Source organism: Anas acuta, chromosome 15, assembly GCF_963932015.1.
Source record: "Anas acuta chromosome 15, bAnaAcu1.1, whole genome shotgun sequence".
NCBI lineage: Eukaryota > Metazoa > Chordata > Aves > Anseriformes > Anatidae > Anas > Anas acuta.
This window is the reverse complement of record NC_088993.1, coordinates 13,591,474-13,614,399: the sequence shown is the minus strand read 5'-3', so window position 1 is coordinate 13,614,399 and position 22,926 is coordinate 13,591,474. Positions and strand designations below refer to the sequence as shown.

Sequence of the window (22,926 nt, the reverse complement as noted above, 5' to 3'; positions counted from 1 at the left end):
AAAACAGATTTGCTTCCAGAAACCGCTGCCTGGAGCAATGGCTGTGCTGGGGGACCAGTTTCGGGAGGTGAAGGGGACTTTACCCCAGCAGCTTCATCTTGCTGCTCTGCCTCCAGCTGGAGCTGCGGGGTGCCACAGAAACGTGGCTAATCCTGGTCTTACAAAGGGCTTTTGGTTTCACACTGGCTCCTAGCACCCTGCCTTTCCCCAGGAAAAGCAATATGCAATGCAAAACCAATCCCAGAAATGCCTTGTTTTGGCAGCACCTGCTAAATAGCTCTGAGTCTCACTATCCACCACGCGTTATATTCGTTCCCTCGTTGCAGCTGGCAGGCAGGTCTTGGAAGAAAAACCCGACACTATTTTGAGAATTCCAGAAAAGGGCCAGAAAGCTCAGATTTGAGGACTTTAAAAGAGAAGAGGGAAAACCAACACGATCCCGACTGTACCATTTCTGAGCAGGGATTAGCAGTAGCTCCCAGCCCCACTAACTGGGGACTCACTACAGGGGCCCGGATCCCACAGCGAAGACTGGCCGCAGGCACTCAGTTCCCTCTGGCTGCTGACAGTAGCTGGAACAGGAAAAAAGCAAGCTGGCCTGGGGACACAGAGCTGGAGGGACACCCACACCCACTGCAATAAGCGCTGGGAGGTTGCACAACACGAGCATCTCCAGGACACAGCTGGGGCCCGCTCAGGAGGGCCGGAGGAGATGAAGCTGCGGTAGCAGGGAGGAGCGACCGTCCTAGAGCTGATGGTCCATTGCAACACACCAACCGTAATCGTGAAAAACGATCCTCTGCTTAGAGGAAACAGAAGGCCAGAACTTGCCTGCATTTCACCTTACAAAAAGTTTATTGAATTTGCTTAAGCAGCTCAGATGTGCTCACCTGTAGCTTGATTCTGACACCTGACTTTATATATAAATATGTACCTTCTTAAAAACACAATATTATGTAATAATAACCATGAAACACAAGTCCAGGTCATGCTGACCTGATGCAAGAACCCTTACCCAGAAGATCTGCCTGCCCAGAACTGGTATTGGATACCTGGGTTATGCCAGGTTGGGTCCCCACCATGTGCGGCATTACCCAGCACTTGGGAAAGGCTTGCATACACTTGGTTCATCGATTTCCCATTAGCTAAAGGTCACTGAAGCCTTTGTACAAAGCTTTATACTCTCAGCATGATTATTCTAGGTAGCAAATACTTCTGATTTACCCAAGAGCCAAAATATATACAGTCTGAAATCAATAAGGCACGCAAAGGTTGAGAGAGGGAAATGGAAACAGAGGCACCCAATACCCCAAGAAAGGTCATTGGCACCTCCTCTCCTGCACGTCCATCCCCTGTCTGGTCACACCGCTTTTGCAGAACAGTTCTTCATGGTATTTCATCCCAGTTGGCACTGCTGATTTAAACAAAAGGGTCAGTTCATCCCTGCTCTGTTTTGTAATCTGGGGACAGCTCGCATGGCACACTTGTGATCTCCCAAGCACAGCAGCAGCTACACCACATGGATGTCACCTTCTTGCAGAGCCCAAGGGCTGGCAAAGCTGCAAGCCTTCCTGTGCCAGCACAGGCAAGGAGCACCTCAGCCCTCTGCTGATGCTAGCCTGCCTCTAAACAGCTGCTTGGGTGGGCTGAGTCTACGAGAACCACCGCCATTCACAGAGCCACACCTATCCCAAATGTCTGACCCTGCATCTTGTAGCAGAATTCCTTGGATTTTGCTCACGGTGTTATGATAATCTTTCATCGCTTGGTTATTCAATTATTTCTGCCATGGCCCCTGCTCCCACCCTTGGAGAAGCACACAGGGCAGTTCCCCATGCTGCAGAGGATGGCCATTGCCTTCTCAGCAGTCTCTCTTGCTCCTCTCAGCATTTACCCGCTCCGTAGTGGTCTCATTTTGTTTGTAGATGCCCTCAGCTCCCCACACCCTTTTTTTTCCCCTCCAGAAACACATCCCCGGCTCCGCTCCACTCCCTGCTGACCACATTTTGGCTGCTGCTGTCTTTTTGACACACGTCTTGCTGGCTCATCGCTATCCCCCGCACTCCTCCCTTTTTTCCACAGAGGACTGTCCAGGCTCCAACCAAAACAAGAGGCAATCCCGGTCGCGTTCTCTCCCATCCATTTTGAATTCCTGCAGAGAATGACAGAGAAATAAACACTGAAGCTGCAGCTTCCCTGCCACAAAACGCAGCTTTGCCAAAGCCGTGTGTGATCCGTCTGCCCAGGGGATAAAACACGAGGTTCGTTAAGGCACTGCCCGGTGGGTCAGGAAAAGTCTCCCACATTTGTTTAATGGCTCAGACTGTTTGTTTAATGGTTCAGACAGGGATGGGAGTATTTTGGTATCGGTACGGTCTGGCAACCAGATTCAGCCTAATCTAAGGATAAGAACCTGAGACACAACTGTTAAACCCTTCACTAGGTGAAAAGCAGAAGTCCTTCAATGCTCATGGACATCTTAGCTGGCTCTTCCCTGGCCCCCGTGGAAAGTCAAGGATAGGCAGCATCTTCCAAGATAAAAAAAATAATAATAATAAAAAAAGACACTTTGTTCAGAGGGATGGCACGCTCTGCACCTCGAGCTGCCTGGAAGCCAGCCAGGGACAGAGCGGGGCAGCCAGCCATGGCCTCCATGAATTTCCTCAGCTGAGTTCTGCCCATGGACCCGTGCAAGCCCTTGAGCTCTCCGAAGGGTAAGGACTTCGTGAATCAATACACATATTTTTCATGCCAACAGCCTCCAGGCTCACCCTGTGGCACAAAAAGACTGGATTGAGGGAGTTTTGTGTGGCTTTTGTTGCTGAACCCTGCAGCCGAGGCTCTCAGTCTGGGCGCTGCTGAGGCCTGCTCTGCCCCGAGGCCTCCAGGCCTCCCGCAGGCACAGCTCACCCCAAAAAGCCACCAGAAAGCAGGTACCTCCCACTGCCCCAGCACGGGGACAGGCAGGAGACAGCCTCAGCAAGCAGCAAACAATTAGCAGCACTGCTAATCAAAACCATGCTCTCATCTGTCTCTAGGCCTGAGGACACGGGCAATTGTGAGAGTGCCTGGGTTTGTCACGGGTATCGACATCAGCTCCCGCAAGGGGAACTCCGAACGCTCCCCATCTCCCAGTCCCAGGGGGTCATCATCTCTCCCCAAGTCCTCCACCCACACCGCAGTAATCTCTGGTATTCTGCAGCAGCAATGCATTTTTCAAGCCCAGGGAAAGGCTCAGCAAAAAGCCCACAGAAAGCTGATTGCTCTCCGTCGAGCAGTGTGAGAGCTTTCTCCAGGGGGCTCCGGTGCCCCAGCTGCCAGTCTGGAAATGGTGAGAGCCTGAATCCTTGCAGCCTGGTACCACCAAGCCCCACACATCGCCTGCTCGCTGCTGGCCTCTTGCAAGCCCAACTTGTTCCCCTGGGCAGAAATGCAGCACAAAAGAGTGGCTGAGGCTGCAGCCCCACTCCAAAGCCTCCCAGGGCAAGGAAATAGCAGCTGCAGGTACGGCAGCTGGGTTTTCTGAGTATCCGAGAGCAAGGAAGGCCCCAAAAGGTTTTATTCGGGGTGCCCAAACTCACAGCCAGAGCATTTTGGTGTGGAAACTTCCTTCTCTCCCATCCCAGCATCACACTGCTGATTTCACGTCTCCCTCCCAACAGGAACTGAGCTGAGCTGCTATGACTTCTCCACTTCCTTTTTTTTTTTTTTTTTTTTTTTTTTTTTAATTATTTAAAGCTTTCCCTGAAATATGCACAACCACAAAAGCAAAGATGAAGCGAAAACGAAACGGGGCTGGGAGGACGTTGGGCTGCTGCAACAACTCTGCGGGAAGGCGCTGCGGCACGTCGGGATGCTCCAGGGGATGCTGGAGCTGAGCTGCAAAAGTTCTCGAGATGGACCCCGCTGCCATGGGAGCCGGGCTGGGAGCTGCAGCCCGCCTGGCAGCAACAACGCTGCTTCTCAGAGCCCAGGAACAGCAAATGGGTTTCAGATGGGCCACTGAGGAGCTGCACAGCCCCGGCGCCACTCGCAGACCCAGCGCCTGCAGCGAGCGAGCCGCTGCCCAGCATCGCTGCCAGGTTCCCCCGCAGCTGAGCACTACCCAGCTCCTGCAGGAGCCAACACCAGCCTCTGCAGGCCGAGCTGGATCCCTGAGTAAAGCAAATAGAACAGAAGGGCTGCCTTAACCCTGCTTCAGACCCAGGCATCATTGTCTTCATTAAATCCCCATCTTTCTTTTTACCCCTACCCAAAATGGGAAGGTTTCCTAGCGAGCTCATGGGCAAGCCCTTAAATTCCAGCCACCCCAGTTGCTTGTCCAGTCACCGCACCCCACACCCTCCCTGGCACCGTTCTGCACCACGGCCACACGTGATCCTGCCAAGTCACCGGCTTTCCCCGCACTCCAGCTTACATAAAGAGGAACAAACTCGCTTTTCTTCACCACCCTTTCAATGCTGCCATTCATCCCTGCCCTCCACCCTCCCAGTGCCACCTGGAGGGATTCAAAGTGCACAGCCAAATCCCTCCACAAATTATCTAAGGGAAACTTTTTGCCCCATGGGTTGTCCGTGGGTGATGGGTCTACATTTTTGTCCCAAAATGTGAATTAAACGGTTAAAGCAAAAATTTCCGAGATGCAAAGGAATCCATGAGTTAAGGACTCTCCGTACCCTGGCAAAGCCATGCCACTGCTCAAAAAGCAAAGAGCTCTGAGGCCTGACAGTCCTTCCCTGGAGCATGCAGGGGCTGTGGGGACAGGTCACATACCTCGTGATGTAGAGGTGAGTCCTGCATCGAACAGCAAGGGACCCCATCTGTCAAATGGCTGCACAAAGACTTCAGTTGTGACGCTGAGCAAGCACAAAAGCTGGTTGCATTTCCACCTGGGAACACCTTGGTCAAACCCCAGGTTATTTTTGCATCTGCACTTCGGTTCTGCCTGGTTGGAGACACCGGGCTTGCTTTTGCCAAGTGGTCAACCCCAGGGAAAAGGAAGCCAGAAGGGGAACAGGACATAATTTTGCAGGCTGAGCATGAAACGACAAAGCCAGGTTTATTTAGACACAAGTAGGCCACTTCAAAGCATTTTTCTATCCCTTATAAAATCAGTACTGGCATCAAAGCCATCTAAACTCGGGATTTTTAGCCCCTCTCCTGACTTGAGTCCAGCACGGATGCATACTGCCTGCCTTTGCCAGTCATTCTGCCACTGCTTGTCAAATACCGAATTCCAGCTCATTTAGAAAACCAGGGAGAGGAAGCACAGCTGGTTTGAACTCTTTGTCCTCCCCCTCCCCAACCCCTCTACTTTTACATCATCAGAACCGAGCAAGAAACCCACAAAAAATGCACATTCCCGAAGCCGGAGGCTCTGTCCCAGTTCTGGCAACGCAGTGGTCTCACCACAAAGCTCAGCGCAGCCTGGATCGCCTTGGACTCCGTAACAATACATTCACAGTGGTGGAAGGGTGGGGAGGGAGGGCTTCAAAAGAAAAAGCAGCGAGGAACAAGCTATTTGCAAGCCAGAAGCCACCCACTGCAAAGCGACCCTCTCCATCGGAGCTTCTTGCTCCTCCCTGCAAGCGTTTTGGAGCGTGGCAAGGGGAAGCACAGAGAGCTCTGGCTGGGTGTGGGTCTGCAAAGATTGAAATTTCTTAAATGTAAAAGCAGGCTGGACTTGGGTGAAAGAGGGAAAGCATGGAAGACAGCCCTCTTGAACCATCCTTACCACCCTGACCACAACTACCGAGGGTGAAGCTGCTGGGGAAGGAGGAGCCTGCAGGCAGCGTCCCGGACCTTGCACATGGAGCACGATGGACCTAAGAGTGACTGGGGTGGTATTAGCACATAATGCTGGAATTTACCCACTTCGCCCAGCTTTGTGGGTGGACACAGGAGGGGGGTTAGTGCAGAGTCCCCTCTCTGAGGTTTGCAAAGGGAGGGAGGGAGGGTTTTTTCTTCTCCTGCTGTTAAAATTACAAGGCAGATGGAAAGAGGGGATGCTCTCCCATCATGCAGCTGCTGGGTAGATTTGCAGCCACCCTGCGTGTTCTCTGCCAATTGCACCACCACCAAAAATGAGAGTCGAGAGGGGTAACACCCTGCAACCAATTCCTCCTCCGCCCACAACAAGCAACTTACAGCCGGGGACCACAGAAAGATGCTCTCGCTCTGCCTGGGACAAGCCACAACCATGAATCACGGGGTGGCTGCAGGTGAGGATGCAGCTGCAGCTGCTTTGCAGGACGAGCATCACGGGGGGCACATGGGCTGAGCACAGTTCAGAGGGGCAGGAAGAGACAGGGCTCGGTCAAGAGGCGTAGGGGAAGCAGCTGGAAGGAAGTTTGCACAGCTCATGCTATGCTGCGCTTGGCAGCGCATCTGCGCGATGTTCCCAGCTGCCCACGTCTGCAAATACTAAACATCAATTAAATTGAAATTAAAAGAAAAAAAAATAAACACGTTGTAATGACAACAGCCTAAAACATCCATGCTGTATCTTTGAAGAGCAGGATGAACCCGCCCCGAAGAAATGTAAATATCACAGGAACCGTGAGACTCTCGGGATTACTCATTACAGGAGACGAAGAGTCTCAACATTTTTCTGTTTTTCAGCGATTAGCTTGTAATTGAAAAAAAAAATGAATAGATCAACACTTTTCTATTATTAGTTTTAAATAATGACTCAGAAACAGGAACTTCCTTTTTCCCCAAGCTGTGAAGATCTAAGCACTAAGAATCAGATCATGGCTTCAGGCTCATTTAAACTGCAAATATCTCTGCAGAAATTACAGGAGAGTGCTGTGAATACAATGAGAAACAGATTCTTTGCCTCCAGCATAACTACTTGCTATTACCTTTCACTTAAAGATTAAAAAGCTTGATGCAACCTATTTACCAGGAAGAGAGCACTATGCCAAGACGACACATGTACAGAGGTTGGAGAAGTAAAGAAATGGGGAGGAAAAGTCATGCCTGCTGATGGCCTCCGAGAGAAACTGAGAAAATGTCAGCTCAGAAGAGCCTGCCCAGAACACAGAGCTGCCTCACAAAGCCTGAACCTGGGCTTTAATCACTGATACCATTCACAGCTCAAGAAGTAATTAAGCATTTCAGCTCTAAAGGAGTTCCCTGCCCAATCTGCAACGCAGACTGTTTTTGCAGAGCAATTCAGAGAGAAGCAGATTCAGCTGATTAGATACAAAAAGTGTCTCTAAAAGCATTAATTTCCTTTGGGAAGCAGCCCACAGGCTCCTAGCACAGTGGGCAACCATCACTCCTGCAGCAGGTCCCAGCGAGGCAGATGATTAAATCTGCATCAGTCAGTTGGTATAAACAGAAATGCAGCGGATGAGGATGCAGTGTCACGAGCAATAGTCAGCACTCTGAAAACAAATGAATTTTGAAACAGCCTTGGCACACATCAATTGAAAGCAATCTTTTGGGGTTTTATTCTTTCTGGGATAAGTATCTGCACCCCTGCCCCGTCCCCTTAAAACACTCACAGTGGTGGGGGTGTAACACAGCAGTGACTAGGTCATGGAGCAGCAGACCTCAGCCCCATACTGCAACAGGATGAACTGTTCCTGCCTCAGCTGCTGTGGTGTAGAGCTGCGATGCTGATTTTTTTCATCCAGGAGCACGCTCTGCCGATCCACGTTGGCCACAACCCCCAAAAGGACCATTGTGGGAGATGCAAGGCATGGAAGCAGGGGCTGAGCAAATATGTTTTTGGAAAGCAGAGCCCCTCCACCACTTTGCTGCAAGTGGAAGCAGTGCAGGGGTGCTGGGCTGGCCACGGGTGTTGGCATCAGTGCTCCCAACAGCCACTTCCCTTCGGCGACCCCAGCTGCAAGCATCACCAGAGCTCTGGTACTCTTCCAGGGACGTTTGGCAGAGTCAAAGAGCTGCCCCAGCTGCCTTGCATCCAGCTCAGAGCAACCGTGAGCAGACGTGGCAGGTAAAAGGCACTACTGACAAACCCAGCTCCCACAGAGATTCGAGCGCTCTGCCAACACCACACCTCCAGCACAAACAGCCCCGAGACAACACAGAGAGGCAGATGCACCACTTCGTTTTTTTTTCTTTGACTTTTTGTTTTTTTATTCCTTCCTTTCCTTTGCCACAACACACGCTTCGTATTAAATATCTTAAATATATTAATTTTAAAAAAGTATTAATAAAAAGCTACTGAAGGACACAGCTGGCAGAGTGACCATGGGCAGCAACCCATTGCAAACATGGGGACATTAAAAAAAAAAAAAGAAAACCCAGAAAACAATGATAAAAAACAGGCTTTTTTTTTTTTGCATATGCACAGCTGGCTGGAATATCCTGGACTCCAGCATTATTGCAAAAATGGAAGGGGAAGCAGTAGAAAAAATATATTCCATTGTACCAACCTGTATGGGGAAGGGAGTTAAGAGCAAAAATGAGGAGGCTTTAAACATTTTTGGTATTTCAGATGTTCCCTCCCACACCCACAGCCCAATCACTTTTAGTCTTTAAGCAAGTTTTCTGGCTTGGGGTAGCCAAAGAGTACAAAATCTGCTTCATAAAGCTTGTAGAGCTGCTGCCTCCAGGCCAGTGGGATTTTGGCAAACCAGTCATCCTCCCAGCTGCTGGCAGTCCTGTTCCTGTAGCTGGGGGGGAAGCGGAGCAGCCTGTCCACTTTGAGGAGCTGCAGTAGATAAGCAGCATCCTCATCCAGCGTCTCCAGCTTCCCAATGAAATCATAGTCTATCTGGCACGGGTGGCACAGCCGGTAAACCTGCCTCCAGTGCTCGTTGAAGGGGGCCATCTTCTCTGTCCTGGGATCCAGTAAGTACTGGATGAAGTCAGAAAAGGAGACTCTGAGGCCTGCCCCAAAGGCCTCGCTAACAGAGGTGGGAAGGTTGGTATGGTTGGAGTACAGCTTTAGCATGGGGACGGCAAAACGCCGGTAGAACTCCTCGTTCTCCAGCTCAAATTTGCTGCGGAAGGCAGAGATGAGGCGGACAAAAGGGTCCCGTACGAAGAGGAACTTCGTGTACTTCTTCAGCTTGATCTTCATGAGGTGCCGGGAGAACTTCCCGTAGCGACGCCAGAATTTGTTGAAAGTCAAGTGGGTGCTGGTGTTGTGAACGTGCTCCCGCGGGATATCCAAGGGGTTTCGGTAGGGAACCCCCTGGTCCAGCAGGCTCTCGCTCAGCACGATCATCACCCGTTTCCAGTTGGTGCAGGCCACCTTGGGGACGTAACAGTAGATGATGCCGTGGCGGTCATCCACAATCAGGTGGTTGAGCTCATAGTTCGGGATGTCATCAAAGGAGCGCTCCTTGGTGGGGAAGGCGAAGCTGGAATTGGCACAGAACTCCCGCAATGTTCTCTGCCTCTCTATCTGCAGTTTCTCCTGGTCCAAGCTGTTCCTGGCATTGTGTGTAGACCAGTCGTAGCCCCGTACGTTCTCCTCCAAATTGCTCACCACAGGCTTGCTGGAGCCCTGGACGAGCAGCTGCTCTGTCTTTCGGGAGGTAGAGCTGTTCTGTTTCAGGTTTGAACTAAGCAGCTTGGCCAAAAATTCATCCACTTCTGGCAAGGCTTCCCAATCTCCACCTGCAGTGATACCAGGGATGGCCCCTGGGGAGTGAGGCCTGGAAAAGGACGTGTGCAGGTAGAAGTGCGCCGTTCCCACATTGTCCCAGTACACGATGATCAGGAGAATCATGAAGATGGAGACCAGCACCACAGAGAGACGGAGGAGCCGTGCTTTGGTCATCCTGACAGCTACTGCGATAGCTGGCTTTCACTTGGGTTCACCTCTGGCTTGCAGAGTGAGGGTTGGGATCCAGCATGGTGCTGCAGACCAGGAGCCTGGAAAGATACCAGAAACAAAGTTAATTGATCCCTTAATCACTCCGTTTTGGAGAGAATGACCTTGCATGGGGCTGACCATCTGGTTCTATATAGGAAGAGCTGCGTGCTCCGCAGGTATCCATAGGGACTACACGGAGAAGCACTGATTCTCCTGGAGACAAAGCCTGACTTTCCCTCCTGTAGGTCGTCCCGTGTCAGTTTTAATAGTGTCTGGCTCTACAACTGCACAGATTGGGTCATCAGACCTCAAAGCATCCTGATAGCTGACTACAGCCTTTGTCTTCTGCTTCAGCTCTCACTAGCTCCTCCTTCCAGGGAGGACGATAAATTGCATTTGTCCTGTGAACCAGGTACATGGTCAGGAAGGGATTTTGGGGCCCTCCGAATCCAGCCTGTAACTGACTTGAAAGCTCTGAGTTTATGGCCAAAAGGAGGCATAACAAGTTTACTGGTTTCCATAGCAATCTTGGTTTGTTCATCAACCTCAAGCTTCTTGAGTCACATGATTTCATGAGAAGCTGTTTTCATTTAAAAAAATAAATAAAATATTAAGATTTCAGGCCTCAAGTTTTCCGAGAGAAATCTGAGAGTATTCCAAAAATGCAACCGTATACGGAAAGTACACAGAACCAACTACCTTTCGGACCTCCTTGATTTACAAACATCTCAAATACAACAGGAGGAAAGAGGGCCTGAGCCATGACTTCAGCATCTGGTATCACACTGTGGTGTCGTCTCCCCCGTGAAGATGCTCTGCTCCACTGTGCTGAAAACTAGGTCCTTATCAGAGTTATAAATACGTAGCCGAAGATGCCAGTGCCTGAGTGGCTAAACACAGCCCCTGTTGACAGAATATCACCGACTCAACACACTGTTTTATCTCATCTGTGTGAAGGTACCCCGTAGATGTCACTTCCACCGTATTTCTTGATAGCTACTTCATTTTATCAAGAACAGAGATTACACAAACAGTTTTCCTGTGAAAACTCACAGGGACACAGCCCCGATAACAGCCAAGCATCAATAAAAATCTAGAAGAACGATTATTTTTAACTGAATGATTTCTGAGGCTAAGGATGCTCTGGTAAATCTGTCTGCGTCTGGCCTGTGTGTTGAGCCAGTACCTCCCTGTAGCTTACCATAACTGATGCTTCTGACTCACTTTTCCCTCACAACTCTTGATCACCAAAGACAGGTGAGAAATCACTGGTAGAAAGGAAGTGAACAGAATCTTTCTTGGGGAGCAAAGTGATTTTCTTATCTTCAGCCAGTCCCACCCCTTCACTGCTGCCCGGTGCTTCCTTGCTGCCTCCCAGCCCCTCTCCACCTGCAGGTTCCCCCAGGAGATGTCTCCCCACCCTGCTGTGCGTTTTCTGCACTGTGAGGCTCACTCCTCACATCACCAGCTGGGGGAAAAGCTGAGAGCACCTGGCTGCCACAGGTGAAGCCTCTCTGGGTGCCTGACAGAGGGTGCAAGCAGCCAGACCTGCAAGAAGGAAACAAGGAACGTTTCCAGATAACATCTCTTGGGCTCACACAGCTGATCCATCTACCCCAGCTCTGTCACAGGACCTCACATAAATCATTTAATCTCCGTGCCATTGGTTCTCCTGCCAAGGGCACCCATTCTACCTGTTTAGCTCCTAGGTTTGTCCAAGCACCGCAGGACTAAGGAGCAGGCACTGACAGCCATGGGTGAGTAACGCAGCGAAGTGAGGAGCAACTAGCTGATGTTTTGAGAGAACCCAAGGTCAGCCGTTTGACACAAACCCTCTCTGCAACATTTACTGTGAAAAGCCAAGTGAAAACGTGGCTGCTCCACAATCTCCCTCTCCCCTTCAAGCACAGTCCAACCCCCGATTATAAACCCAGAAGAGGACATACAGATCTAGGACAGGAGTTGCTCTTTCTGCAAACATCCCCATTCTGTTTAACGGCCTCAGCACAAACCCTACCAGCATCAGCTCTGAAAACAAAACCACTTTAAGCAGCCAGCAGCCTTGAAATGCTTTTCAAAATGAGGACTGGGTCTCTCTTCCCCCCCCCAGACTGGAGAGATCATTCCCCAAAAAGCTGACATTCACACACAGCTCTTGAACAGCACCAACCCCCCCCCCACATGGGGATGCAAAGAACCCTGGAGTCCAGGTCCACAGAAGAGCTGAGCCCTGTAGCCCCCACTGGGCAGTGTGCTCTGGAACTCTGAAACTCACAGAAGCATTAAATCACTGACTTGTCTGAGGGGCCATCTGCATGGCTGTGCTTACGCCTCAGGGATGCCAGATTTTAACAAGTCCTGGCTTCAAACACTAGACCAAAAGCATTGGGCCAGGATTTACTAATGAACAGGAGTGGTATCAGATACGGTTATATATCAAAGTATCGGCTCAGTTTGTCCCAAAAGACATAAAATGCAGAAGCGAAGGTTTGGGGTTTTTCCACCCTGGTGTATTTATTTACATTTTGGAGGTGGAGATTGCCAGAAATTCAGCGTAGCTGTAGCCTGCCACGTGGTTTCACGCTGCAACACCAAACACTGCGTTTCTTGGAGTTAGGCTCTTATTCTACATGTTAAAAGGAGCTGGAGGAACTGTGCAGACATATCACACAGTACCCTGCAGAGCAAGAAGCAGGTATTACTCAGCAGTAATTCCTTGCATTTATCTAGTTAAGACTGAGCACGGGTCAGATCTGAGAACAATCACCCAGAGAGATGAGCACAGAGTTAAGGAAGGGGAAAATTATATACGTACGTCAGCACTTCAGGCCAAGCATCTCGGTCCAACAGCAGAAGATAATGGAGTGATGCTGCCAAGCCTGCTGCTTGGCACATTCCTGGCTTCGCATTTTGCCTGAATCTGTTCTTGCTTTTGAGACAGCTAGCTGCTCAGCACAGGGAATGCTTCCTATTCTGTATGAATACGGTACCCGCTGCGCACCAAATCCCTAACGTACTGGCTTTCCAACATCGCTCAAGACCTTGAGGGTGGCTGGAATAGAGCGAGTCTGGAGAGCTGCAGAGAGCATCCCTTTTTGCCATCCCCGTACCCCGCAGCTCCCACAGCTTCGGGCCGCGCAGCAGCCTGCCAGCATTCCTGCAAAGCTGTCCCAGCCCCATGCAGACAGATCACCCTCGTGGCGCTGATGGAAGTGAGCGAGGCGCTGTGTGTGGCACGGCAGGCACATGCATTCCTTTGGGAAAACGGAAGGATGCTCTTCGTTAAAGCCACCGTGCTCACACAGCTTTACCCAGCGCACCCCAAGGGCTCGAGCCTGCTTTCCAGGACGCAGCACGCAGGCCTGCCAGAGCATTCGGCTTTCCCAAGACACGCAGCAGTGAGCAGCACAGAATCAAAATGACTCCGCTTCCACTGACTCTGTCAGTGCCAGAGAGCAACCCTGGGAAAGAACAATAACGCAACTTAATTTCTCCTCCTGAGAAAGCTGCTGCAGAACAGAGTTACTCTGTTGACTACGATACATCCTCTTTCCGAGCACTTCATAAAAGACGCCAGATTGAAAGCACAAATTAGAGGTCTCTGAGCACATCAGAGGGAATGTGCCTTCATCCTCCCCTTGCCAGAATCAAAAGGAAAAGCCTCCAGGAGAAGCCAAGAATTTACATTCAAGTTTAACCCAAAGTCACCAGCCAACAAGAATGTGCACCGGGATGCACACAAAGCTGCTTCTGTGACACGATGCCGGCAAACTGGGAAACAGACCAAGTGCTATAATCATCCTGCACAGCCTCCTGAACAGCCATAACAGGATTATCTCCAACCTGAGCATGGCCTGGGTGCGAACCAATGAGTCTTCTCCCCATCCCAGGCCTGAAAAAGACACCAAGGTGCAAGGTCACTGCTGGCATCCTCTCCTATCACAAGCTGCCATGTCAAATACCTCTCCAAATTGCTCAAACTCCAGTCTAAAACCAGAAAGGAGGGGGGGGATGCATCCCCAGCACTCTTATTGCAAAATCTATTGCAGATCCATCTCCTTGGGGATTTGGAAACCTTACTTGCACTTCACAGCCAGTTTGCAATCGTTTGTTCTCAGGGCAAACGGCAGCTTAAGTAATCCCTGTCTCTTTCTTCCTGTCTTCTCTACAACATATCCGTGCAGTGACTACATTCTTTCGCTGCCTCTCTTCGCAAAAGAAAGTAACTCCAGATCTGCTCGTTGCCTTGCTGGAGCAGTAAGGTCTACAGAACATGAAAGAGTGAGCATGTACACGGTACAGGTACGTACTAGGGACAGTGGACATAATCCCAATCTGTTAACAGCAATAGTTTCTAAAGAACTGTGCCTCCAAAGGCTTCAGCGCAGCTTCCACCTCTTCTCTCTGCTCTGTATTTCCCCACGTTTGCCCTTCTCACACTGCTCCCAGGTCCCTCTGAGGACTCACAGGCCACAAATCAGGCACTAAGCACCCGCTCACCTGCTCTAGGGCCCATTCATTCAAATGCAGGAAGCTACAAGATGTCAGATAGCTTGTTCAGGCTTTGGCTGCTTCTGAAGGTACAACAGGGAGGAAAGAAAACTTTTAAAAACACACCAAAAAAACTTAAACCAACACTTTCCTTGCAGCACCTTCCTTCAGCAGCAGTCACTTGACCCATGCAGCCTTCTTTACCCATGTGTAGTGGCACACTGCTGGTACTGGTTAGGCTCAAGCAGTAAGCAGGCTCCACCCAGAGCAGGAAAACCAAACTAACCTCTCTGTAGGTGCGGAAGAACGAGCTCCTCTCATCCATAACAAAACTACAACGCACTAAGAACCAGAAAAGAATTTCACACACTCGGCCATCACTCAACAAATTGCTTCTCCAACAGCTTTCCAGTATCTGGTGTACTTTGCAGACGAGGGAAGTTTTAGTCCATGTAATATCATTCACTATCTACACACGTGCATGCTGTAAGAAAAAAAAAAAAGTGCTTGCATTGCCTGTTTTACCCCAGCTTAGCACATGCACGCTAGAGACCAGCAAAAGAACATCTTAATCAAGGTAGCCGTGCCAGCGCCTTCCCTCCCACAAAGCCTGGTTTGTACAGCCTTGGCAGCGCCAGGCTCCTCTTTTTTAGCACCCATTTTAGGAAACTGTCCCCATAACCATCCTTCTACCCCTTCCAGCAGGGAACACGCCGAAGGCAGCCCGTTCTGTCCATTCACTCGCTGCATTTGTTGTGAGCCTGAAGCACTCCCACAGCTCCCGGCCTTAGCACCTGGGGAAGACTCTGAGCGCGTCCTGGTGCCTGCAGCACAGCCCTGGGACAGTTGTGGTGTGCCAGCAGCAGCTCCCTGCAACTCACCCCATCCGCGTCTGCTCTGGGAACGCTTTATTAAAGCGCAGCCTTCTCCTGCTCGTAGCCCAGCTCTGAAGCTTTTCTCTTTTAAAGTTCAGATGTGAGGGCTGGCCGTGCTGGGTGAGCCATGACCGCGATGGGAGCCGCTCCTCCAGGGGCTCCGCTCCCAGCCTGTGCTCCGGGGGCTGAAGGTGGCGGGTCCTGAGGCGGCCGGGACTCGGGGCACAGCCCGGGGGGACAGGGGGACAGGAGGGGGGACAGGGGGACAGGAGGGGGGACAGGGGGACAGGAGCTGCCTCAAAGCTTGGGGATTTGGTGGGGGTGGAGGCACAGAGGGGAAGGCGAGCGGGGCCGTGCAGCCCTACCTGCTGCCCGGGCTGGGCGCTGATGGGAGAGCGGGGGCTGCTGCTGGCGGCGGGATGGAGTCACCAGAGGGCCCGTCCGTCTGTCCGTCTGTCCGTCTCTCTGTCTGTCCGTCCCGTCCCCACTGCAAGTACCGAGCCCCGCGCCCTGAGCCCGGCCCGCCCCCGCCGTGGGCGGCTCCGCGCTCACCTCCGCCCGGGCGGCGGCGGCGGCGCCTTCCTCCTCCTCCTCTTTCTCCTCCTCCTCCTCCTTCTTTTCGCCTTCCTCCTCCTCCTCCTCCTCCTCCTCCTCGGCCCTCTCGCGAGACGCCGGGCACCGGGGGTCCCCCCTCAGGGCCGCGGCGCAGGCGCCGCTCCGCCCGCAGCCTTCAGGGCCCGGCCCCGGAGCCGTGGGGGGGGACACCCGGGGAAGGGTTCTCGCCTCCCCTCAGGGCTCCCCGAAACGTGGCCTCCTCCCCAGCTCGTCCCGTTGGGCAGGGAGAGGCTGGGGGAGCGTTGTTAGCCGGGGGGGTGCTGGTAGCTTGGTCACAGGCAGCGTGCCCGTGGGGGAGTGTTTGGGGAGAAGGAGCGAAGCCTCTCCTGTGACAGCACGGGGACAGGACAGCCAGAGATGGATGTGAGGGCGGTCAGCCTCGTCCTGACATGAGCACAGCATCCTGAGGCATCTGTGTTCCTGGAGCTCACATTTACATGCAGCCACTTGAAGCTTTTTGAGGGGAGAAAGAAACTGTGCAGCTCCTTGGGTTCTGTCCCACTGGGCCCTTTAGAGCAGGGTAGAAAGTGCTGCTCGAAAAGCCCAGAACAGCTTCAACCCCCTTTTCTGCTCCTACCCGTTGTGACCAAGAACCAAATCCCCAGAAAAGGAGCAGGGCCCTGCTTTGTGCAGGAGCTGGGTCTGGGACGTGGGCTGGAGCCTCGGTTATAGCAATCCTCCAAGCTGCAAAGCACATTGACGCATTCCACCTCTGAGATCTCAATGGCCAAGTTTCACATTTATTCGCATAGGCTTAAAATATAGGTTTTACAAACAGGAAAATTAGCACATTGTTAGTCCCATGCTCTTTACAACAGTCATGGCAAATTATCAAACCGTTGTTACGCAACCCCCATATAGAGATGGAGCCTCAGTGCCGTGCATTAGACTCAAACATGCCAGTCTCTGCTTCAAATAGCTCTGAACACTGCAACTTTTCATGGTGATTCAGCCCAAAGGTATTTAGTGGAGATGTGTGCACTTGGAAAACTTGATTTTGCTTCGCTTTTGGTCCTTCAGTGCCTGCAGGTCACGTGAGGTCTTGTAAATAGCGGCTTGGCTCGAGACTGGCTGGCCCGGGTTTGTTTTACACACACACTGGGTTTATTTTATTTGTCAGCCATTTTTTTATATCTTTGTTTAGGTGAAATAGATAAGCAAACAGACAGGTTTTCCTGATCTTTCTGTTTTGCAATTGCACCTCTTCCTGCTTCTTCCTGTTTAATTAGGAAAATCAGCCGCCTTCTTATGCCAGTTTATGCACTTGTATTGCATCCCACTTCAACAGTTTATGGCATTTTATAAACAAAGTAAAATAAGTTTCCGTAGCCCTGGAGTGAACTATCCCTCATCTTCTGAACAGGTAGCAAAGCAAGAGGCTGAGGGATAGGGAAGGTGAGCGGTGTCACAGCAAGTGAGAAAGAGCACGTAGGAGAATTCTTTGCGAGTGCTGCAGCTGTAAATATGTTCTTGAACTGTTTGAGAAGTGCATGGACCCACCGGAGACTGGCATCTTAGACACTTTGGCAGACCCAGGAGAAAGCACTTTATTTGAAACATCTTTAAAAAGTAGGAACCCGCTTAAAAAATTTAAAAAGTCCCTTATGCTGACTGGAGATTTTATTTATTTTTTTTTCCAAAAATAAAAACATTTCAGCCATTGACCTCCAGGTCACCTCTTATCAGGGTCTTCACCTATCACCATGCTGCTTCTTCTGGCTGCAGTCCGATCCAAAATGCTACTTAGGTGGAAAAGAGCTTAGAGCAGTGTCTGGCTGCTCTCACAGCCAAACATCTGCTCACCCAAACAGCATTCCAGGCGTGCACTGCACCTTCCCACCTCACAGCAACACTCGGGGACAGCAGGGAAGAAAGCCAAAGGTGTTTCTCAGGCATTTACATTTGGTTTGAATGATCAGGGAACCTTTTGGGTGCATGGGTGGCATCCACACCTTTTTCCTGGGAGAAAGGCAGCTTGGGCTTAACACTGACATCTGGGAGGAGAACACTGCTGGGAAAACGATGTTTTCCTCTTCTCTTGAACTCTGTTTACACCTTAGTTGTCTTTAATTAAAGCTAACAGCTACAGCACGCAGTACAGAAGAAAGACTTGAGGTAGGGGTATAGAGAAAGCCACGTCCAAATGTAAGGTCCCTCTCTGCTAACCTTCCCTCTGCTTTCCAGCATCACAACACAAGCTAAAATAGATTTTAAGGCATGCTACCCCTGCACCCACTTCCCTTACTTCTGACAGTCCCCAGACTGCACTCCCTTAGGGCCAGGGGCAGTCCTGCTCCCCTGGTGACTTTTATCCAGTCCTCTGCTCCTTCCCCACATGGGTGAAAAGCCGCTGCTTTTGGCGGCTGCTGGCACCATCTGCAGGCCCTGCACAGGAGGGAAGTGAAGAACTTGACCAAGTTTCTCCGCTTCGGTTTGAGTCTCGTTGCTGGTCAGAAAGGAAAGAAGCGGATTGCCGTGAGCTCAGCAGAGGTGAGATCTGCAAGGGTCCGAGATTTGCACATCGTTGTCTTTGAATTTCCCAAGGCAATGCGTTCAGTGGAAGCAGTGCATTGTCACATGGCTGATTCAGATTAAATTTTGTACTCTGAACATGGATTAAACTAGGATTATGAACACCTCTGAACATGTTATTTTCTCTTCCTAAAAGGATTTTTTTTGGCTAAGAGGCTTGACAGAGTGTAACTCATTCTGGAGTATTGCCAATGTCATCTGTTGGGGAAAAAAAAAAAGGCTTCAGACTTGGCTGTAAAACAGACACCCGTGTGACTGCTTTCCCAAGTGGATAGTTTGTGTTGCATTTACAGCTCTTCAGGTTCAGACGGTAACAGAGCAACTGCTGAAGAATATCCTAGTGCCTCTTGAGCCAGCTGCCTGCTATTTCAGGTACTCACCCTTGATTTGCTTCTGTAGGACCCGTCCTTTGACAGGCAGAGTTGCTCTCCTGAGCAATGCCTCCTGACAGCACTGGTGGTGGAGTCCCCTCTACCAAAAACAGGGAGAACTTCTTTATGATTGCAACAGAGCTGATGCACGGTGTCACCAGCTCTTCTGTGGCCCCTGCCTGAACTGGGGGTGGTAGGAATTGGTACTGCAATTGGTGCTGTGTTTCTCTTTATGTAAAAACCACCCTAGCTCCACTGTGCCTGTGCCTCCTGCTCAGTCTATTCCCATCAGGAAGAAACACCCTGTGGGAGTTTGGTTTGAGAGATTGAGATCTCTTTCTGGCTGTCCTCACAGCAGGGATCTCCCAGTCCCTCAGCACTCACCTGGCTGGGGAACACAGCTGGCCCCCAGCTGCAGGCTCTGGCAGCAGACTCCTGATACTTATATTGATTTTCATCCAACTCTCAGTGGTGAATTGGCCCCTGGACACCTCATTTTGAGCAAATCCTCCTCACATAAGGCAGCTGAGGAGACTTCACTCCCAGGGTCTCTGTGTTGGGCTCTGGAACAGTGACTGGCTGGGATGAGGGAGATGCTTTTGGTGCTGGCAGCAATTCCTTCAAGGTCTCCAGGCTCACAACAGCAGCAAGGTGTGCAGCTGGCTTTTTCCTGCAGGAACCTAGAGAGGTGGGGGAATGCAGCCTGGGAGTCACCTGCCCTGCAGCAACACCAGCCGGTTTCCACTACATATAAGACAGCTCCGTATCTGCTTTTCTTCCAAAGCTCCTATACTTTTTCCCTTCAAAGCACTTGCAAGCATTCAGAAGGCAGTGTATTGGCCTACAGCTCCTGTTGCCAAGCTCAAGCTCATGGGGCCTGCAGAGCAGCCTTAGCACCTCCTGCTGCTAATCCCTGCTGATTTGTCTGGGTAAAAGCCCCTCTGTCTGGGCAGCTTTTTCCTTGGCATTTGCTAAGTGCTGCTCCAGTTTTGACTGTAGGAGAGAGATAGGGGTTTGTCAAGGCAGCTCAGCTTCTCAGGATAACAAAGGCATCTGAACAAATCTCTGCTGTGCCCTTTATGCTGAGATTAAAGTAACATCTACATGAAGTATTTGGCTTACTCTAGCAGCAGCCACCACGTTTCAGTCAGGGCAGATACAGCTAGAGGCAGAGCTCTTGCACAGAGGAGCAAACAAACTTTAATATTAGTTACTAAAAAAATAATAACCAGAAGCAATTAGCAAAACATTGAACAGCCAGTGATTTTTATCCTCAAAACATCCCTGCCAGGGGAATATGGGAAGAATTAGGTCTCTAGTGGGCAAGCTCAGAGAGAGGATTTGGGATTTTCCTTCACCGTAAAACCCACAGGATGGGTTGAGGCAGGATGCAAATATGAATGTTCTTCTTCTGTTCCTTCAGCAGCCCGAGGAGCCCAGCTGCAATACGTGTGCCATGCTGCATTCACAGTGCTAATCCTAAACCTTGAGAATCCCAGAGTTAGGTTGCTGCCATCCTGCCCCAAGCACTGCTGGGCAGAGATCGATCTTCTGGTGCTTCTTCACCTCCACACTACTCCGGGAGCCAGCTGCTTGGTCCCTGTGTGCATTTCTTCGTGGGAATCCTCTTACTTCGGCTGTCTCTTGGATTCAATCATGTGCTTAATAAATCTATTGTGTCTGCATGTGATTATATTATCAGCAATGAATAGTTTTCATTGTTACTGCTTTTGTGAGTATTAGGAGGATGCTGCATTGTAGGGACATCTCTTCCCCTTTCCTACCCACCAAAAAGAAAAAGATATCAGTTTTCTGTCCTCATTGTCCAGAAATAACCTTGGGTATTGGTAGCAGAGGCTTCATATCTCATCCGTCAGAGGACTTGACTATTTTTCTTTTATTCCTTGCCAGATTCACTGACAAAAGGAACAATCCCTGGGGCAGAACAATCAATATTTGAAAAGCTTTGCCCTGCCTCCCTCGTGACTTTTAAAAATGTATCACAATGGGCCACACAACCCAGCTCCCCGTCCTGACGCAGTGTTGGTGCCTGTGATGACGCAAGCTACAAACTCCTCATTTCTCCATAACAAAACACGCTTCTCCCTAAAAGTCATGACTTTCCACAGCAAATACCATCCCTTGATATCAAAGCTCTTCTTCTCAGCAGCAGGTTTGTGTAATTTATTGGATTTTAATGTTGGGAAAGATGGTGAAAAGATTGAACGTGTTGTGTCCCTGACTGAATTCTGGGAAATTCCCAAAAAGCAACAGAGAAAAGCCAGGGACCTTGTGTCCACAGGGAAAACACAAAATCACAAAGAGTGAAAACCCTGAGTAGATCGTTGCTCATCATCCTTCACCCCGTGAGCCTTCTCCTTTCATTCCTCCTTCCTACAGGTCCTCAGTTCCTCTCCCAGCACCAGCAGTCCCCACTGGGACATCCCCTACTTGTTGCCCTCCAAACTGCTCTCGTCCATCCATCACTCCTTGTGTTCTGCACCCAGGTCTGTACCAGGCACATCATCCTCTGCCTTTCCATTAATCTGCCCTCTTGTTTTGTCCCTCATATTCCTCTTCCCATCTGCCACACTCACAATTTGCTTTCAGCTGTTCCCTTCATCTGTTTTCCTTCTCCTCTCCCACTGTGTCACTCACACTGAGCCTCTGCTCCATCCTGCACCAACCCCCTGAAGTCTGCTCTCCCTTCATATGCTGCATCCTCCATTTCCACGTTGCTTTTAAACTCCAGCCCCGCTCCATGAGCTGTTTGCTCATTTACCTGCCTTGATGCTTTCAGCTTGATAGGCACAGCCCAAGGTCATTCACAATTCTTCAAAGGAGGTGCTGGCAGGGCTGAGGTGTTCAACCAGGCAGTCCTGCTCTTGTCCCCTAACGAGTCCTGGGGGGATGTGACAGCATCGTGGTCAGCACGGGGTGATGGGGGTGACGGGGGCTTGCTGCTCGGTTGTAAATGCTGTGGCTGGGCACCCTGCAAGCAGTTCATTGAGATTCTAGCAGAGAATCCCAATTAGGAGTGAAGGAAGTGCTGGTAAAAGACCATTCATTAGGCCCTCGTTCCGTCAACAGCAAAATCAATAACTAATTAACTTTTTACCAAAAGGAAAAAGAATTTTTGAAAGAAAATCACCATTTCTAAAGGAATGCTGGCAGCTTCTCCATTCTGCCTGCAGCAGAAGCCTTCCGCTTTTCTCCATCCCTTCTCCTCCCCGCCATCCTCTAGAGAACACATCTGTCAGGCAGCGTCAGGGGTAGCTCAGCACTGAGCCTTGAGGAAAGGTTCGTAAACAAAATTGTAAAGGATCCATAAAATAACCAGTGTAGCAAGAAGTGTGCCCGTGACCTTTCTGATTTCCTAAGGGATAGATGACTTATGACAGCACCATCACTCTCAGTCACTCTTCCTCCTGCCCCAATAACACCCAAATTTATTGGCCAATTTCAGCCAAACCTTACAGAAGAGATGAAACACTCAAAGGCTGTAAGGTTATAGAAATAACTGCTCACCTGTGCAGCAAAGCCCACTCGAGACCCCAAAGGAGTGCTCCAAGCCAGATAAAGACAGCACATGGAGACATTCAGGGACCATCTCTTGAGAACTGATTTGGGCAGTAATACCAGCAACAAGCACACCAAGCTCCTCGTTGACCCACGGTGTACGATACCTTCAACAATCACGAGTTTGCAGTCTTGAAAATCGACAAACTGGGTGCAGCTCCCCCCTTCCCACTCAAGGCCTCAATGCAGTTGCCCAGAGCCAGCAGCAAGTGGTTGATGTGGGCTCCTTCTTTCACTCCTTTGCCCTGGTTCTGGGTCTGGTTGGAGGGTGGGAAGGGAAGGGGGACAGAAGGACAATGTACACATTTCACAGTGGTGGCCCTGCTCTTGGGGAACACGTGCAGCATCGCCTGGGTCAAGATTTAGATGTCAAAGCAATGTCTCCAGCAAAGCCAACCTGAAAGCACAGGATTAAACCCTATACCAAGGCACAGAGCTGCAGGTAAGAGTAAGCCCTTCTCCTGCAAAAGGTGACCCAGCTCCAGTCTCTCAGTTCTTAAAGGATAGCTCTTCAATCGCTTCTAAAGATGATTTCCAACATTAAAATGCATAGCTGCACCACACCAAAAGTCCTGGTCTCAACAGAAATACTGGTTATTTAAAATCTCTCCCTCAAATCACCTCTCTGAGCTCCAGTGTTTCCTCCCTAGGAGCCAGCTGCTTT

At 50.5% G+C, this 22,926-nt stretch overlaps 1 protein-coding gene and 1 long non-coding RNA gene across 7 annotated transcripts; both read right to left on the bottom strand.

Annotated features, from left to right (window-relative positions):
• Positions 1–836: 836 nt before the first annotated feature.
• On the bottom strand, positions 837–7,181 carry LOC137864750 (uncharacterized). Its single transcript, XR_011101612.1, has 2 exons — positions 4,774–7,181; positions 837–2,152 (listed from the first exon to the last, which is right to left on the bottom strand). It is a non-coding gene; the product is annotated as an uncharacterized lncRNA (long non-coding RNA).
• An 896-nt stretch (positions 7,182–8,077) lies between these two features.
• Positions 8,078–15,862, bottom strand: CHST12 (carbohydrate sulfotransferase 12). 6 transcript variants are annotated; one of them, XM_068699206.1, is made up of 3 exons: positions 15,531–15,809; positions 14,577–14,774; positions 8,078–9,858 (listed from the first exon to the last, which is right to left on the bottom strand). In XM_068699206.1, the coding sequence occupies exon 3, from the start codon at positions 9,761–9,763 to the stop codon at positions 8,504–8,506; it is 1,260 nt and encodes a 419-aa protein (XP_068555307.1). In that variant the 5' UTR covers positions 9,764–9,858; positions 14,577–14,774; positions 15,531–15,809; the 3' UTR covers positions 8,078–8,503. The 6 variants fall into 6 exon arrangements, with proteins under 6 accessions (XP_068555307.1, XP_068555308.1, XP_068555306.1 ...); XM_068699207.1 differs by lacking the exon at positions 14,577–14,774 and having other exon boundaries at positions 15,718–15,862; XM_068699205.1 differs by lacking the exon at positions 14,577–14,774 and having other exon boundaries at positions 15,531–15,808.
• Positions 15,863–22,926: the final 7,064 nt, after the last annotated feature.

Coding starts and splice junctions, on each gene's coding strand:
- CHST12 (XM_068699207.1), bottom strand. CDS start 9,763: ATGACCAAAGCACGGCTCCTCCGTCTCTCTGTGGTGCTGGTCTCCATC.